Source organism: Sander lucioperca, chromosome 10 (genome assembly GCF_008315115.2).
Source record: "Sander lucioperca isolate FBNREF2018 chromosome 10, SLUC_FBN_1.2, whole genome shotgun sequence".
Taxonomy (NCBI): Eukaryota; Metazoa; Chordata; class Actinopteri; order Perciformes; family Percidae; genus Sander; species Sander lucioperca.
In genome coordinates this window covers 13369442-13385711 of record NC_050182.1, presented here as the reverse complement: position 1 = coordinate 13385711, position 16270 = coordinate 13369442, and the positions used below count along the sequence as shown (strand labels likewise).

The 16270-nt window shown below is 41.2% G+C and overlaps 1 protein-coding gene across 1 annotated transcript in view; it reads right to left on the bottom strand.

The window, feature by feature from the left end:
* LOC116035978 (raftlin-like) overlaps positions 1-16270 on the bottom strand; it is a 114552-nt gene that overhangs the window by 84169 nt on the left and 14113 nt on the right. The window contains exon 2 of the mRNA XM_031279371.2: positions 15873-16056. Coding sequence (XP_031135231.1) covers positions 15873-16020 — 148 coding nt within the window. The 5' untranslated portion in view covers positions 16021-16056. The remainder of the gene's footprint in view (positions 1-15872; positions 16057-16270) is intronic.

The following is a 16270-nucleotide window of genomic DNA, read 5'->3' as shown; positions in this document are numbered from 1 at the left end:
TTGGGTTTTTTTCTGTCATTAGCATTGCAAAAGAGTGCACATTTGAATTTTAAAACATGAGGTTCTGCGATGATTAAGTTCTCTGCCAGGCGTGGGATGTTTTGGTGGCACCGTGGGTTTGCTATTAGATGCTTTGTGCTGATGATTGTGGTGCATAATGAGCTCTGTACTCTGAAGACAGCAACCAGAGCAAACAACCTGTGTTGTAGTATTGTTGTTACCTTTCAGGCAAAAAAGGTTAAGTGTCAGAGAGGAAAAAAACTGTTTTAAAGTTAATTCATGAGCGTTCTATAAATTCTGAAACATTTTTGAAGACTTGTTTACTGTAAAATGCTACAGAAGAAGTATTCAGGTCCTTTACTAAAGTGGCAAAACCACAATGTAAACATCTTCCGTTACAACTAAAAAATAAAGTTTTACACAGAAAGCACCTACAACTGAATCTGCTGCAATGCAACGTCTGTGTTCAGTATTTTGAATGGTGTCAGCAGTGGCTACCGGCTACACCCTGTGTCATACAGCACAAGCTGCTGCTAACCTACTCTAATCTCTCATAGTCAAATACTGTAGAGCAAGTTGTAGCTTAAAATAGAGGAAATGGTGAGCAATATGACACAGTTCAAACAGTTTAGCTAAGCAACATCATACCTTCCAGTTCTCAGCTGCAAATGACTTGAATGAACTACAAAAAAACCCTGAAACTCAAAATCCTTATCCCACTAACTGCCTTTAAAGCACATGTCTGAGCTCCTGTCTGATCACTGTACGTGCTAACTGTTCTCCATCATTCATGCACTGTTTTTGCACACAACCCGCACTAACTGTATATTGACTCTTTATTACAACTCAGCATTTATATAGACTGTCTTTTCATGTTCACTGTGTTATTACTGATCTACATCACTAACTAGACCACAACCTGCACTAATTGTATATCGACTCGTCACTACATTTCAGTATTTATATAGACTGTCTATTCATATATATTGCGTTATAACTGATTTACATCACTAACCACAATTTGCACTAACTGTATTTTGACTCTTTAATACATCTCAGCGGTGATATAGACTGTCTATTCATGTATATTGTGTTATTACCATATCACTTTCGCATATCCACCAACTTACTTACACCACACTTTTGCGCCGGCTTTGTAATGCCTACTTAATCTGCACTTCATGTAGCCTATTGTATTCTGTATTCCTGTATTGTATTGAATGTGAAACTGTATGTTGTCTTGCACGTTTGTGCTTTTCTTGGCCAGGTCACCCTTGCAAATGAGAACCTGTTCTCAATGGCCTACCTGGTTAAATAAAGGTTAAATAAAATAAAAAATAAAATACACTGTTTTGGGTAGGACCAGAGGGTTAGGGTTAGGGGTTAGGGTCAGGGTTAGGGTTAGATAGCACTAAAATGAGCGCTTACATTGTTTGTCTTCACAGCTGTGAATCAAGGATTAATTTCAACAAAAATACAGTTTGTGATTGTTGGAACAAAAGAAAGACTTACCAAGGTGGATTTTTTTTTTTTTAGTTTCTGTCCCGTTTTTTGAGTTTGAATAAAGTGTGTTTTATGATGAGTTCACAAGGTAACGTTAATTAATCTCATCTCCGTTCGGTGAAAGAAACAAACTTGAACTCAGAAGGTGTACGGTTGTTATTTTCTGTTTCTGTTTCACATTTTGTGAATTGATTCTGTTAACTAAAAAAGCTTAGAGAGCTTAGCAAAGTCCCACCACAGTATTCATGAACGGTGAAATTGGGCTATAGAGAGCAAAACCGTGTTTAGTACCACGTTATAAACATTTTTATTTCTGCTGTAAAGTCTGCCATTTCAACATATGGATCTATGGGAATTAACTCCCTTTGTAGCCAGCCTCAAGTGGCCACTCAAGGAACTTTAGTTTTTGCCACTTCCCCATTGGCTTCATTTTTCAGCACCGCAACAACCTCTTGCTGTCTGAATATACCTTAAACGTACACATTATGAGGACGATGCAGCCTACATATCTCTGTCTCAGTAGGTAGAATGTTAGTAGTAACTACAGCTTACAAATAAATGTTGTGGAGGATAGGTATAACATAGCTTAAGTAAAGTACGGGTACCTCAGATCTGTATTTAAGTAGAGTAACTGCACTTACAGTAGTTACTGTCATCATAATGTTTGATGTAATTGTCTGCATATCAAGGTTTGCATGTGTGGTTAAAGTCAACGCAGGCCCTGAAACAAACGAAGCAATGCAGACTTGGACACGCACATTTAAAAACACTCTTGCAGTCAGTCCCGAGCCCTTGATATTCCTCCAGTTACCCGTTGAAATGTCTTGCAGTGAGAGTTGTGCTTGCCTCTTCAATTACCACAGGAACCCTGACGGGAGAAGAACCCAACATGTCACTTCTGATACTCTGCTAGCAGCAACTACCTGGCTGGGAGAAGTGCAGTGTCAGTGTTGAGTGAAGGCGAGCGTGGGTGTGATCGGGAGTGTCAAAGGTAGCTGAGGGACATCACGATTTACTGCTGGTTGTGTTGTGATCCAGATTCAAAGAAACATCTGGGAACTTGAACATGTAGGAGCTCACTTGTCACATTCCCCTCTTTCCTCTGACATCTGAGCCAGACTTTTACAACATAGGATAGTAGTTATACCTCCTCTGATCCTTTTTTACTAGTGATGCTATACTGTTGAGCATGTGGAGAATGAAAAAAAAAAAGAAATGAGATGTTGATAGGTAAAGAAGATGCAAAATTAGAAATGAGTGTATAATAATAATAATAATAATTCAAGTGTGAATGTGACCACTCTCCTGTTCTTTGATGAGAAGACACCTGAGTGGTACAACCCCTTGATAATATGTAGCAGCAAAAGAAAATGCAAACCCTGCACAAACAACCACAGTGTTTATGAGTCAATGTGTATAGGTAATTTAAAATGCATTTAAAAAGAACTACAAAGTGCCACTGAAAATCCAAGCAAAGGCACCCTTAACCCTCAATGTAACACTAAATATGTCTCTCCTTTAAATACTCCACCAGCTAACTCTTAGTCAGCCTGTTTCACACTAGGATGAGGAGTCTGCCTAAAAATAACAACAAAGTGTGAAATGGTTTCAGGCTTGCAAATTGCTCTTGACTGTGAAACTGTACAAGGGCTCTGGTGACCTGTTTGTTGCAGAGCAGTTTAATGTTGGTATCTGGGCCTGTTGTGCCTGGAGTCTCTAAACACCAGCCAAAACATAGCATAGGATTAGCTTCTTCTTTTATTACACATCTTCAAGCTGCAAGAATAAGGTTTGAACATGAAATATTCAGGGTTTCCCTGTGATTCAGGCTACCCTTGATCCATCATTGTATGTAATTTGTGTTGCAAGAACACAAGCCAAAAGCTCCTGTTGTGTGCAGCAGGAAGTGTGTGAAGTAGAGATTAGTTGGATGGTCTCAGCAGATGGTATGTCGATATGCCAACCAATAAGATAGCTGTTGCTTATTACTACAAAGTATGTTGCTAAAGCATGTCGTCCTAATGTAAATTGAGTTTTTTTTGTTTATGATGAGCTGTAGCAAATCCAGTTTTGTCAAGTGACACATTCTCTATGGAGTCCAGGCAGATCTTAAACCATCTGCCGACTGGAAAGCACTTTGGGTCAACTTCTGTTGTTTTAAATGTGCTATATAGCCTAAATAAAGATGACTTGACTATCCAGAATTTTATTGCAAAAAGAAATGCAACACCTGCCACAGAAATTGTAAATGAAAGAGGCCGTGGTTTTCTTCCTTTTGAAACCAAATCATTGACATTGTACAGACTCAGATCAGGTGTTAACTTCAATAAAGTCCTTGTAAAGTCAGGACCATAAGCGACAGGACCAAGCCAGGCTCTACGTAGCACCTCCTTATTGGATTGAACACAGCTGTGTTTAATTGATTATAAATTCATTGGTAAGAGGAAGGTTGTGTTATTAGTTTTTTCAAATGTTATAATCTCACTTTAACCTTCATATGAAACAAAGACTCGTTGGTTTGAAACAAAAGCTGATTACATTCTTTTATGGCGCTTTTCCATTACATGGTACCTGCTCGACTCGCCTCGACTCTACTCGTCTTTTTTGGTTTTCCATTACGAAAAAAAGTACCTGGTACCTGCTAACAGGTACTTTTTTTAGTACCACCTCAGTCAAGGTTCCAAGCGAGCTGAGGCGATACCAAAAGGTGACGTGAAAGCGACAGAGGGGGGCGTCCTGAACAAACCCGCCATTTTTAAATAGTTTAGCCAGCTGTATTTATTTTTTTTTGTTGCTGCCTCCAGCTTCATTTGAAACAAAATGTGTCTTCTGGCTGTGGCAACAACAACACACCTTCGACGTTCTGTGTGTGTGTGTGTGTGTGTGTGTGTGTGTGTGTGTGTGTGTGTTGCGTTAGGTCACAGCAGGTTACTGCGGCGCCGCTATGATGACCAGCCACGCTGAGGTGGTACTAAAATCTGCAATGGAAAACGGACGCACAGTGTGTTGAGTCGAGTCGAGGCGAGTAGAGCAGGTACCGTGAAATGGAAAAACGCCATTAGGTTAGTTAGCATCACTTTAAAGTCAGGGACACCTGTCCAAAGGTAATACATTAGGCATTGAAAGATTTAGACTAAACATTTAAACTATATTTTGGAGAAAATCGATAAATTAAATATGACAATGAAATTTCCTGGCAAGTTTTAATGTCACTGTGATCAAGTTTAAAGCAATCGTTACATTGGTTGTGGATGACATCAAGGGTCAATATATCCAGTACTTACTGTAACATGACTACAGCCATGCTAGCAGCTATGTGAGGCTAACATCAGCATTCTAACATGCTCACAATGACAATGCTAACACGCTGATGTTTAGGAGGTAGAATGTTTACAATGGTGACGTCTTAGTTTAGAATGTTAGCATGCTAACATCGGCTGATTAGCACTAAACATAAAATACAGCTGAGGCTGATGGGAGTGTCATTAGTTTTGCAAGGTTTTAGTCATAACCCAAAGTAGGCTATAAGGGACAGATAAGTCATTAGGATTCATACTTTGGGAACCATGAATATCTGTACTCTCAAGGCAATGCATCTGCTAGTTATTGAGATATTTCTGCTAGTGCGGCTAAAAGAAAATTAATTTTAGCCTTACATACGAGCAAAACAATGTATCATCTAATCCTGATTCAGACTTGGAGGTGGAGGAATATGGATGGATGCTTTTAGACAATTGAGAGTTTTACTGGGCTGCACTGGAGGGCCATGGGGAACCAGAGACCGAGCGTATGCTAATAGAAACACAGTGCTAATCCATCACCCAGTCTCTTCAGAAGTAATTAAGTCAAATTATAGTCGGCCCCCGCACTCACACCTTAATCTCCCACCAGATGGGGACCCTGCTGAGCAACAGGTGGCTCTCTCTTCATACGAACCTACATCCCACCACTGTCATTTGACTCCTTGAAAACAATGGTGGACCCAAAGAGAGCCAGACAACCGAGTGAAATATGAGACGGATGTGTAATTATGACAGAGTGAGTGCACGTGTGCGATATCTATTTCATGATTAACTACCTACTGTGCCTCTGTGCCACCTAGTTTCTTTCTTTTGTCCATAATGATAACAATAGACTGAAAAAGAGATGCACAGTTACACACAAATGGCTGTTTTACATTTGCATAGTTCAGAAAGTCTTCATGTATTGTTTTCAGGAGAGAAACGAAACAAAAACTGCACCTGCACTGGCTTATCAGGCATACTTAGAAATCAATATTTTGTTAAATTCTGGGAATTAAGGGGGCATAATTAGAAGCTCATTTTTATTTTCACTGAGGAGGTTTTCTCAATTGTGCTCATTACTAATTACTTGAATGGTAAAAAATCTGTAAAAACATACTGCCAGTACAACTGCATGTGGCGTCTGCACAGTGTGTTTTTAGACATATCATCACGCAGTATAAACTCTACCCATCAGGGTGCTATCACAAGTCGTCACAGAAGAATAGAGAATTATATGTCCATGTTGCAGCTGGAGACAGTGAACTCTGATTGCTTTTCCCTCATCTCTCTTCCATGACTGCAAATTCATCACACCAACAAACCGCTCTCTGCATCCCACGTGGGTGTCAGTGCAATCAAACTGTAACGTGCACACAAATTGACCCCAATCAGCACGCTATTTTTGAATGCCACCCTTTGATGTGATGGGTTGAAAACGCAGGTTTAAAGCGTCTCCATTCCCGTTTGACAATGGCTTCGGGCAAATTGTTAGTCCATGCTTGCAAGAATGAAATCACATTAAAGGTCTGCGAGGCCACAGCTTGTTGAAGCATGATTGACAGTGCTGTCTAAAGATGCTATTCTCATCAGTGGAGCTTCAGAAAAGAGTCAATTTCAGCGTTGTTTAACAAACATTTTCCATGAATTTTTCACCCCATTTGTCAAACACACTTAAATAAAACAGCTGGTTTTTTTTTTCACTTATTGATGCCGTGAGTTTGGTAGGCCTCACCGTAGAGCTGCTTTCTGAGTAAAGAGGGTCTAGTTGGGGAGGCGGTGCAGCAGAATGAGGCACACTGCTTCTGCCATTTCATACTAACTAGAGGAATCTTAAAATATGCTTTTGAAAAATTGCCCAGTTTTCAACTGCCTAACACATCCAGAGTGGTGGGAGGGGTACGCATAACTTCAGAAGCTCTCAGCTGGAGCTGGTTAATGGGAGTGGGAATAGACTTTTAGCTCTAGGAGAAACAACTGTCTGCAAAAGGAAGGTTTGGATATCTCTTAATCGCTGTTCCGTGGTCTCTCATCTATGCAGGAGACCCAACTGTTACAATGCTAAGTCACCTAGGCTCGTAGAACAAAGGAACACCGCTACTAAAGGATCCCTAAAAATCTAGCTCGTAACATTAATTGTATTGTCTCCTCTCTCTGTGTGCTGCATTTAAAGTGAGAATGAGACTAAGCTGGCCTGGATGAGTGTATGTCTTTCCTACTTCTAGAGGGCTTTGTGCTGTGTTAAACTGACTTCGCATTCCACCTTCTGGAGCTGGGCCTGCTAGCTTTTGGTGTCTCCCTTGTCGAGATGGCCAGCACGCTTTGATGTGCCGCTCCAGCCTCTCTGCTGTCGGGTCTGCACCATGTCGTAGTTCAGGTTTTAGAAGGTGTAATTTACAAAAGTTGTGTTGTGGAAAAACAAGAATAGTCTTTCAGAGTCTTAGTCTTCAATAGTCTTTCCGTGTGGTTTTTAGTGTCAGCCTGCAGCTCGCTGCTTCTGGATTGTCTCCCTCCGGAAACAATCTCCTGAATAAATCTCCTCTCCCCCATCTGCCAGTGGGCCGGGTTGAATCAGCTTCACACAAACACGCCCCCTCATGTGTCATATGTCATATCAGTTCTGACCCTTATCAAAACTAACCACATAACGTCCTAAAAGACCTAGACTGATATAATAACACAACACTCAGAAAGGGCCAGAGTGTTAAAGGAAAAACAAGATCATTGAGTGAAATATATGACAAGATTTCTGCCTCGGATCTTGGATCAATGCAAGAATCATTTTTTGGTTGTATTTATGATTTAGTGCCATTTTTAGGGATGCAGAGGTGGAAAGCAATGCCTCCTAATTACAGTTTTATCACACTTCTCTATGTTGTTGTCCCTACTGAGGACACAGCCTGCAAAGTCAATACCCCACATAAGCAGTGTTGTGTTAATTCCAGTGTTAATGGAAAGGCGCATGCACTGAACTTAATCAAAGCAAACCTTTGTTTTGTTGTCAGAGTCTCTTATGTTGAAAAACTTATGTTGACTTTCATTTCACATTCAGCTAACTGCTTCTGAAAAGTGACACCTATTCTAACAAAATGATTGATGGCAGCCATAAGAAAGTGAAAAGCAAACTGGTTAATATTGATGTTATAAGTCATCCTTGCTTACAAAGTCGTTTTTGAATTGAAATTGCTAAATTTCAGGTCTGGACATGTTTCCCAAAATGAATTCATGGCATTTTAAAACAAATATCTAACACTTTATTAAAAAATTGTAGCATCTCCTACCTTCGTGTTAATTGATTTGAAAAGGACAGCGAGTTTTACAGGAGGTGCAATTTAGTTTGAGCGGTGGGGAGGCAGTTTAGAATTTCATTATCGAGCTGACATATGATAGTTATTCAGTGTTCACAGCATTTTCTTCCTCTCAAGTAAAAGTATGGAAATGTTGAGAGTGCGCCTCGTACTGTCATTGTGCGATTACTTGTCGCTGTTGGGAGAAAACTCATAACTCATATTTTTGATGATTGTTTGTTTTCACTTCAGCTGAGAGATCACATTGTTCCTCTATGAGCTGAGAAAATTGTTTGACCTCTTCAGCTAGAAAATAATAATTTGAAAAACGCCTGATGGAATGCCAAGTATGCATTTTCCATAAAGCTCCAATCAGCCTTTTTATACTTCAGGTCACCAAACAGAGTTTGCACACAAAGAGTTTCCCGTTAAATAGTGAGTTTGTCCGCAAACTGACTTCTGAGATCTGATGCTGAACCCAAAAACCTCTTTTGCTTTGACAACACGCTGTAAACGCCCACTTGGCAGGAAGTGAGGTCAAGGAGGAGGTCACTTCCTGCACATTCTGCTTGTCCTGCCTTACAGGCTTCTTAAGAGAGCATCTAACAATAGCTGTGACCGCGTGAAAGATCCTCTATTTCTCTCCACACACATAAATACATTTGTTCCTCTTTGGGAGGTGCTATCAGGGCCGGACTGATGGCAGAGGTGTTTTGTTAAATTTAGATTGTTTGCTCCTCTGCTGTGGAGACCCATATTGCATTTCAACACAATCAATAGTGACATATTGGATCTGAGTGAGATGGCAATAAGAGCCAATAAAGCTTTGAGGGGGCGCTTGGGCGTATTTTTCTGTCAGGCAGCAGAGGCCACGTTAGAAGAGGCAATAAGCAGGCAGGTTGGATAAAACACAGCAGTATACAAACACACAAGACAAACCAACACAGGGCCAGACACAGACGTTCTGAGACTTAAAAGACATTTCACCCAACTTCATGTGTACACACTCGCATACAAGCCATACACACCACACACAGTCTCTATCTGGGTTTCTATCTTTCTCCCCTCATTTCCTCTCTCTTCAAGACACTTACACTCACTTACTCATCTAATGACGCACGCAGGTTCCCCACCCACATGCAGAATTCTCATTTCAAAAATAAAACCCAGACAGCCTCAGGATGCGTTATTTTGCTCAAGCACTGTGACAGTCAAAAGTGCAGTAATGACAAGAATCTGATGAATTCTAGATTAAAATCCGAGTGCTCTTGTCTTGGTGATTTAGCAAACTTTAAAATGTCTCTGAATCAAACTCGGTGTTGTACGTCTGCTATCTTTGTTTGTTTTTCTCTTATTCCCTGACCGTCTGACCCTCCATCTTACAGTATATTCCTTAAAATCCCTGTGTCGTGCAGACCTGAACAACATGAATCAAATCATGAGGAAATTGCATTTGCTGCAACAACACACACACACACACACACACACACACACACACACACACACACACACACACACACACACACACACACACACACACCCCGCATACTGTAAACTGAGTTCAGTGAACTGCAATAACAAAGCCTAAAGACACAGGAAATAGTCTGCACAGAATACGAAGCATTACAGGGAAAGCTAATCTTAAACATGCCGCTGAGCGAGGGACAGGGAGTGAGGGATGGAGGAAGAAAGAGGAAGGAACCGAACCGAAATCTGCGTTTCCTGTTGCTGAAAACTTTGTCAGCAGTTGCAGCCGTTTGAAGCTTAACGAATGGAACCTGCTGAGCTCTGGCTCTGTCACACGCCTAAAATGCTGCTCTGACATCTTTGTCTCCGCAAACGATGGCTTGGCATTTTGCTGCCTGACTGGCTCGAAACAATACAAGTAGCATCCACTTAGTGTGCCACTAACTACGGATGGAGGCAGAAACAAGAAGCGGCGACACAAGTCTGAATTTGTGCTGTCGGTTTGGACGGCAGCTGATGCATATTGCATGCACATTCCTAAAAGATTCCACAAATTACTGGTAATCAGGTTGAATACATTCATCGGGAGCACTCAGTGTGCAAAGACCGGCCTTTTCCAAAGGAGGTCCGGATTATTAATTCAGTATTTTCCAATACATAATCACCACTTGCCCATTTTGATTTCTCACACCATCAGAAACACATTTCCCATTCAACTCACTTCTGCCTGCATCTAATTTCCAATCATGTTGTGATTTAAGCTGCGCAGCCACACCCTGGGCAGCAGGAATATAATGGAAATGTAATGTAAAAAACCAGATGACCGTGAATTCAGTCTTCAATGTCATTCTTCCCTTCAATAACTGCAATTCAATTCTACCTCTCAAGCTGAGGAGCTAGGGGATAAATCCCAGCTCCCCCGCCATCCAAGGACTAATCTCCCCTCGGAAAGCCACTCCGGCGTGCGGCGTTCCTGCTGACCTCTCCTGCAGCTCTGTCTTGTATCTGAGTGGAGTGACGGGAGGGAAGGCTGCTCCTGCGTGTCACTCACCTGCCGCCACTGCTACAGCTCATATTAACAAGGGGACTCGGGGCTCTGGGGGTTTTGCATATAAATGATGTGTCTAGCTCCTGAGATGATATCAAACGGTGCGTGTGTGTCTGGGTCTTTTTGTCTGTGTGTGTGTGTGTGTGTGTGTGTGTGTGTGTGTGTGTGTGTGTGTGTGCGTGCGTGCGCACCGGCTTTGATGTCAAGGACGACATCTTTATATTTCCATTATTCCCAACCTCCTCGGCAGAGAAGACGCGGACGCATTGAGCATGTTTTCAATTTTTCATTTCTCCTGACATTTTTAACATTTGAAAATCACATTTTGGGAAGAAAAACAAAAAATCATTCATGCCACACATCCCCAAGACCATTTATGATGAAATGTCTTCTTTCCACACCATCTAACACAGCAACAGCAAGGCACTTTCTCAGCTCCCTGTAGGGTCATGATCTCAATATAAAACAGACTCTGCGTTTTGTTTTTCTGCAGTTCTTTTAGAGGCGAGTGAATGGTAGCAGAGTGACCATGAAGCTGAATGCGTGCTCCAAAATGATATAGCAACATGAGGCAACAACTCATTGGTGGGCTGACGCTGATATTCGGTGCAGAAGAGGTTTATTACCTACAGCTTTCCGCCGATTTACTCTTCCTTTCATCACTGTTTCTGCAGTGAAAGCTGTTATTTTTGGTGGCTGCTTAGTAGCCTGTGGGGCCATTGTGGTGGTGGTTGCAGAAAGATATGATCCAACACTGTGGCAAGAAATTATTACAAATATTATTTACAGTTCAGTAGTTATGGTGAAGTAAACTCAGCATCACGAGGGCATATTTCCCAAGAAGAGAGAGATGAGGAGGAAGCAAAAAGTCAGCTTTAATTTTGTCCCCAGTTAAAAAGGCTGATGCAGAACATTTTTCTGCAGCTTCTGTACAATAACTTTTTTAAAGAAAGGCTTTCTTTTGTTATGCAAAATTAGACAGTGATAATGATTCCCAAATCAGAAGTTAACAAGAAAAGAACAATTTTGTTTATGACATTAGTGTTGTGATGCAAATAAGTTGTGATATGACGATTCCTTGTGCCTCATCTGAGTACATGACAGGAATATCCGTGTCATGGCTAAAATGGACAAGAAAAAGCCGACAAGGTCTGAATTTACATACAAAGAATACAAGTGATTATTTTAGGGTGTAACATAAAAGTTCAAATGAGACTTGCACAAATGGCATTTAAACGGAAAATGGCACATTGAATTTCTCTTCAAACTCAGCGTAATCACAGCTTGATGGTGTTTTAAGCCTCCAACGTCGACTTCAAGGCAGCACTGCGACCGTCGACTTAAAGGCACCTAACCCTAACCATAACCCTAACCCTAACCATTGCCTAATCCTAGTGTCTTCCAGGCAGCGCTTCCTGGAAGACAACGTTGGGGGCTTAAAACACCAAACACCGTAATCGCACCACAAGTAGAGAAGAACAGACCGGCAATATCTATCTAAAGTTTGCTAACATTAGCCGCCATAAGCTGATGGTCATGCCAGACCAAGTAAGACTGTATAAGCAAAATCCTGAGTGTATTGAGTTGAGTAAGAGTGTTTTTTTTTTTTTGCTTAGGAAGATTGTGTTGCTTCTTTTTTTTTTTTTTTTTTTCGAAAGTTACATAGTCTCTTGCAGGGAACAGGTAGTCGTTGGCTTTGAGTCTGATCTTGAAGTTTATCCAGTCAATGCATTCTCATTAACAGGTTTGAATGATATCGAACGAAATTATGGCAACCGGCAACCGGTCACATCACAGTTGAGTTTAGCGGTTTTTACATTTAAATTTAGCTAAGAAGGTACAATGTGGAGTTTTTGACCACTAGTAGTGCTATGGTGCAACATGTAAATGATTAGGGCTCCTTTTATTGATATCTTGTGCACATGAATGAGGATGCAAATGACACCACACACATTCCTCCCATTGGTTTCACACTATTCCACTGATCGACAGGAGAAAAGTAGCGATGTGTCGGCAAAAGGCAGGGATGAAGAAGACTGCTTCTGTATTTATCAAACATAAATGTAACAAATGCAGGCTTATTTTAGTTTTTAAGCTTTGCCAGACTTTTATGAGGGAAAATACATACAATGTATTTTGTTGAGGAACAGTTAAGGTAAGTTTTCTGTTTAGAAGAAAAATCCACAGGGTAACAAGAAGAGGAACGTGTTCATTTTTTTAGGAAAAGTATTTAACTGTTAGTAAGTATCTTTAGTATCTTTACTATGCCAGTTTCAGCTTTGAGCCAATCCTTTCAATCAAGTTTGAAAGGATCCCTGATTTTTGTAGCAGCTCACACTGTAAGTATCTGAATTTATGTGCACGCCCTACAGCTCTACCAGAGACTATTTTCATATTCATAATCTTTGACTGTGTCTTAAATATTTTACAGGTTTCCTGTAGAAAAAAGGCCAGACACATGAATCATTACCTATACTTACATACCTAATACAAGGTAATTAAAGCCATGAGTAACATGCTAATCCTTCAACCCGAAAATCTGCTGACGAGGTGAAATGATTCAGCCACTGGGTCTGCACTCCCAGACTCTGATTCCTCAAACTTAATGTGCTCTTATGGGAAACACACACACACACACACACACACACACACACACACACACACACACACACACACACACACATTTGAAGAGATGAACAACAGAGAAACATAGACAGAGGCGTACTGACAGTGACAGACATAGTAAGAGGAAAGTGATTACTGTAAGTACCAACCCCTACCATTACAGGGACAACTTGAAGATAATAATGTGGCCATGAGCCAAAGACACACACAGTTCAACAAAAAGGAAGCACCCGTCCACCTCCGGCCTCCTCTTCCAGCCCGCCCTTATGTCAGGTCCTATATGAGGAGGGCGGCCTGGTCCCCAGACGCCCACGTTCCCCGGCTCCTTCATCCATCCAGTCTAGTCAGCGTGACAAACTAATGGAGACTAATCAACTGTCAGGGTGAACATGCCGCATACTACATCTCCTGGCTTCCCGTATGCCATCCCCCCTCCTCCAACCTCAGTGCCCTCCCACCGCCGCCACCAAACTCCCCTCCCACCATAATTTCAGCTATAACTGTCATGAGCAGAAATAACAGAGTGATGGCTATATATAGCACCCGGCCTATAGAGCAAACACAAACACACACAGAATCGTCCCTGAACACATTCAAATCATTTCCCATATGCTCACCTTAATGGCCTCCATTATATATTCAACCTTAATCTAATCCGAATTCCAAACCCTAATCTTAAATTGACTGCTTTGACCCTGTGCTGTGACAGTATCAGCTGCTCAAAAAGTCTGTAGATTTTGGCAGATGACATTAAACTCTACTTTGCAAATCAATATATTTGGCAGCTTCATGCTCCTGGCAGATGGAAGGATATCAGCGTGTTTACAGGCAGTCTAATAATTTAATTATAATCTGTGTAAGCACAATTTTTGATTATTGCAACTGTCATTGAAACACCAGGTTATCTTTCTAATAGTCAAATAATGGAGTTAGATTTCTCTTTAAAATTACTTTGGGTATCGACTTGGTCTTTGTATCGTTTTGGTTCTGCGTGCAAACTGCAAAAATGTCAAGGGAGTAAACTGGAAGCACAGCAGTGTGTCTGGAAAATGAATGGTATGCCCAGCAGTGGAGGAAGATGAACGGGGTCTACTTTATGGGGGGATTAGCAGAATTACTTTCCTGTTACAACTATCATCAGGAATATTGGATGTGTTAAAGTGCTTTGCAAGTTCATTAGTATTACACACTTATTCTGGATAATCAAGGCAAACAACCTATTTGCATGCATGTAAACATACTGACTGTGTCTCATCAGACAAGCTGAAAATGTTATATATGTATCAGCATGCAGCAAATCAAATATCTCAATCTAAGTTAAGAACACAATGACACAAACACACATAAATACTCCTCAACACACACACACACACACACACACACACACACACACACATACACAACAAAGACCCTGAGCCGTTACTTTAGGTCTCGGCATCTCGGGAAGCAACACCCATCTCCTATATCATAAACACCTCAGACTGAGGAAAGGAAGGAGAGGAGGGGGATCTACCGGCCTTCCGTGTGTGTGTGTGTGTGTGTGTGTGTGTGTGTGTGTGTGTGTGCGCGTGCGTGTGTGCGTGCATCAGTGGAGGGATGCTGTCTTTGATAAGGGAACTGATTCATTTCCATATTTTCATGCACAGCACAGGGAGCCTGAAATTCTGTTTGACCGTCAGCAACATCTTCATAGTCAACAGTTTACAGCTGTTTATAGCTCAACAGGCTGGTCAGAGCGCAGAGGCAGTTGAGCCAGTATCTCCTTAACTGAAACGTACTGAAACTTGCTGAAACTTAGTTTTGTGAGGATCAAACCTGTAACCTTGAACAAAACAGGCTCTCTACCCTGCAGGCCACTCTTTACTTTGTTTGCATCCCCTACTAGTGGGTTGGATTTGGTGCCATACATAATTGATGGCCGCCAGCAGGATGTTTGGCATGGATTGGGCTGGAAAATTTTATATCATTAGCACAACGTGAAAGCATGACTGACTAATTGTGAGAAAAGAAATTACAACAGTGGCTGCTATACAGGGAGCAGGCGCTAATTAACACTCCATCATTACAAAACAATCCTGATGAAAATTACAGCCAGTCTACTGTTATTTCATGTACATGAGTGATATTTCTTCTGCATCTGAATCCTTAATATTTTTATATTGGGGATGCGCAGGTATAATAGCATTTTCAGAGGGGGAGTAGACAGATTAATCACACTGAAGTATCATTCAGTGAAATACTACACACAGCAAAGAGTTGTAGTTGAAGTGCAGATCAGCCCCTTGCAAAACTTGAAGTATATTACCTTCTTATCACGGTGAGGTATGATGCCGCAAAATGCCAAAGGCCCTAAGCTATTCATATCATTTCAGCCATGCATGTGGAAGAGGCAATAATTTAGATTTTTACGACCCGGCAGCACACAATGACCATCACATATCTGCAAAAGGAGGCTGTGGGGATTACTATTGCTATGCTGAGATTTCAGGCTTTGGTGGGTTATACTCTATTTAGTATAATAACTAGCCTACTACTAAAATTAAAAGGATTGGGGGTTGTGCGAAAAACAGGAAAATAGATATATTCCCTGACGAAAACAATAAAGGTCACTGATTATATAAAAGCAGTTTTTTATCAGATCGATAGAAATTCATGTCTTACCATCTTTGCCAATGAGGAAATCCAGGTAGCGGTAGGTGTAGGCCACGCCCACCTTTGTCTCCACCTGTGGTCTCTTCAGGGTGGAGTAAATCTTCCCCGGACTATTCTCCTCCGACGTCGGCTTCATCTTACGCAGCCCGCAGCCCATGGCTCCACAGTGTGTCTGTCTCTCTGTTCACGGACCCTGCCAACCAGTTAAAACAGACTGAGACAGTGTTTCATTGTCACTTGTGTATCTGTGTGTATATCCAGCGAGTAAATGACTAAGTGCACACGGATAAGTGTGTGTGTATGGTGTTCAAAATCGGAGGTAACCTTTGGTGAAAGAAGTACTCCGATCCTTTATTTGAGTAAAAGTAGCATTACCACAATGTACAATTCATTCCTTCAAAGTTGTA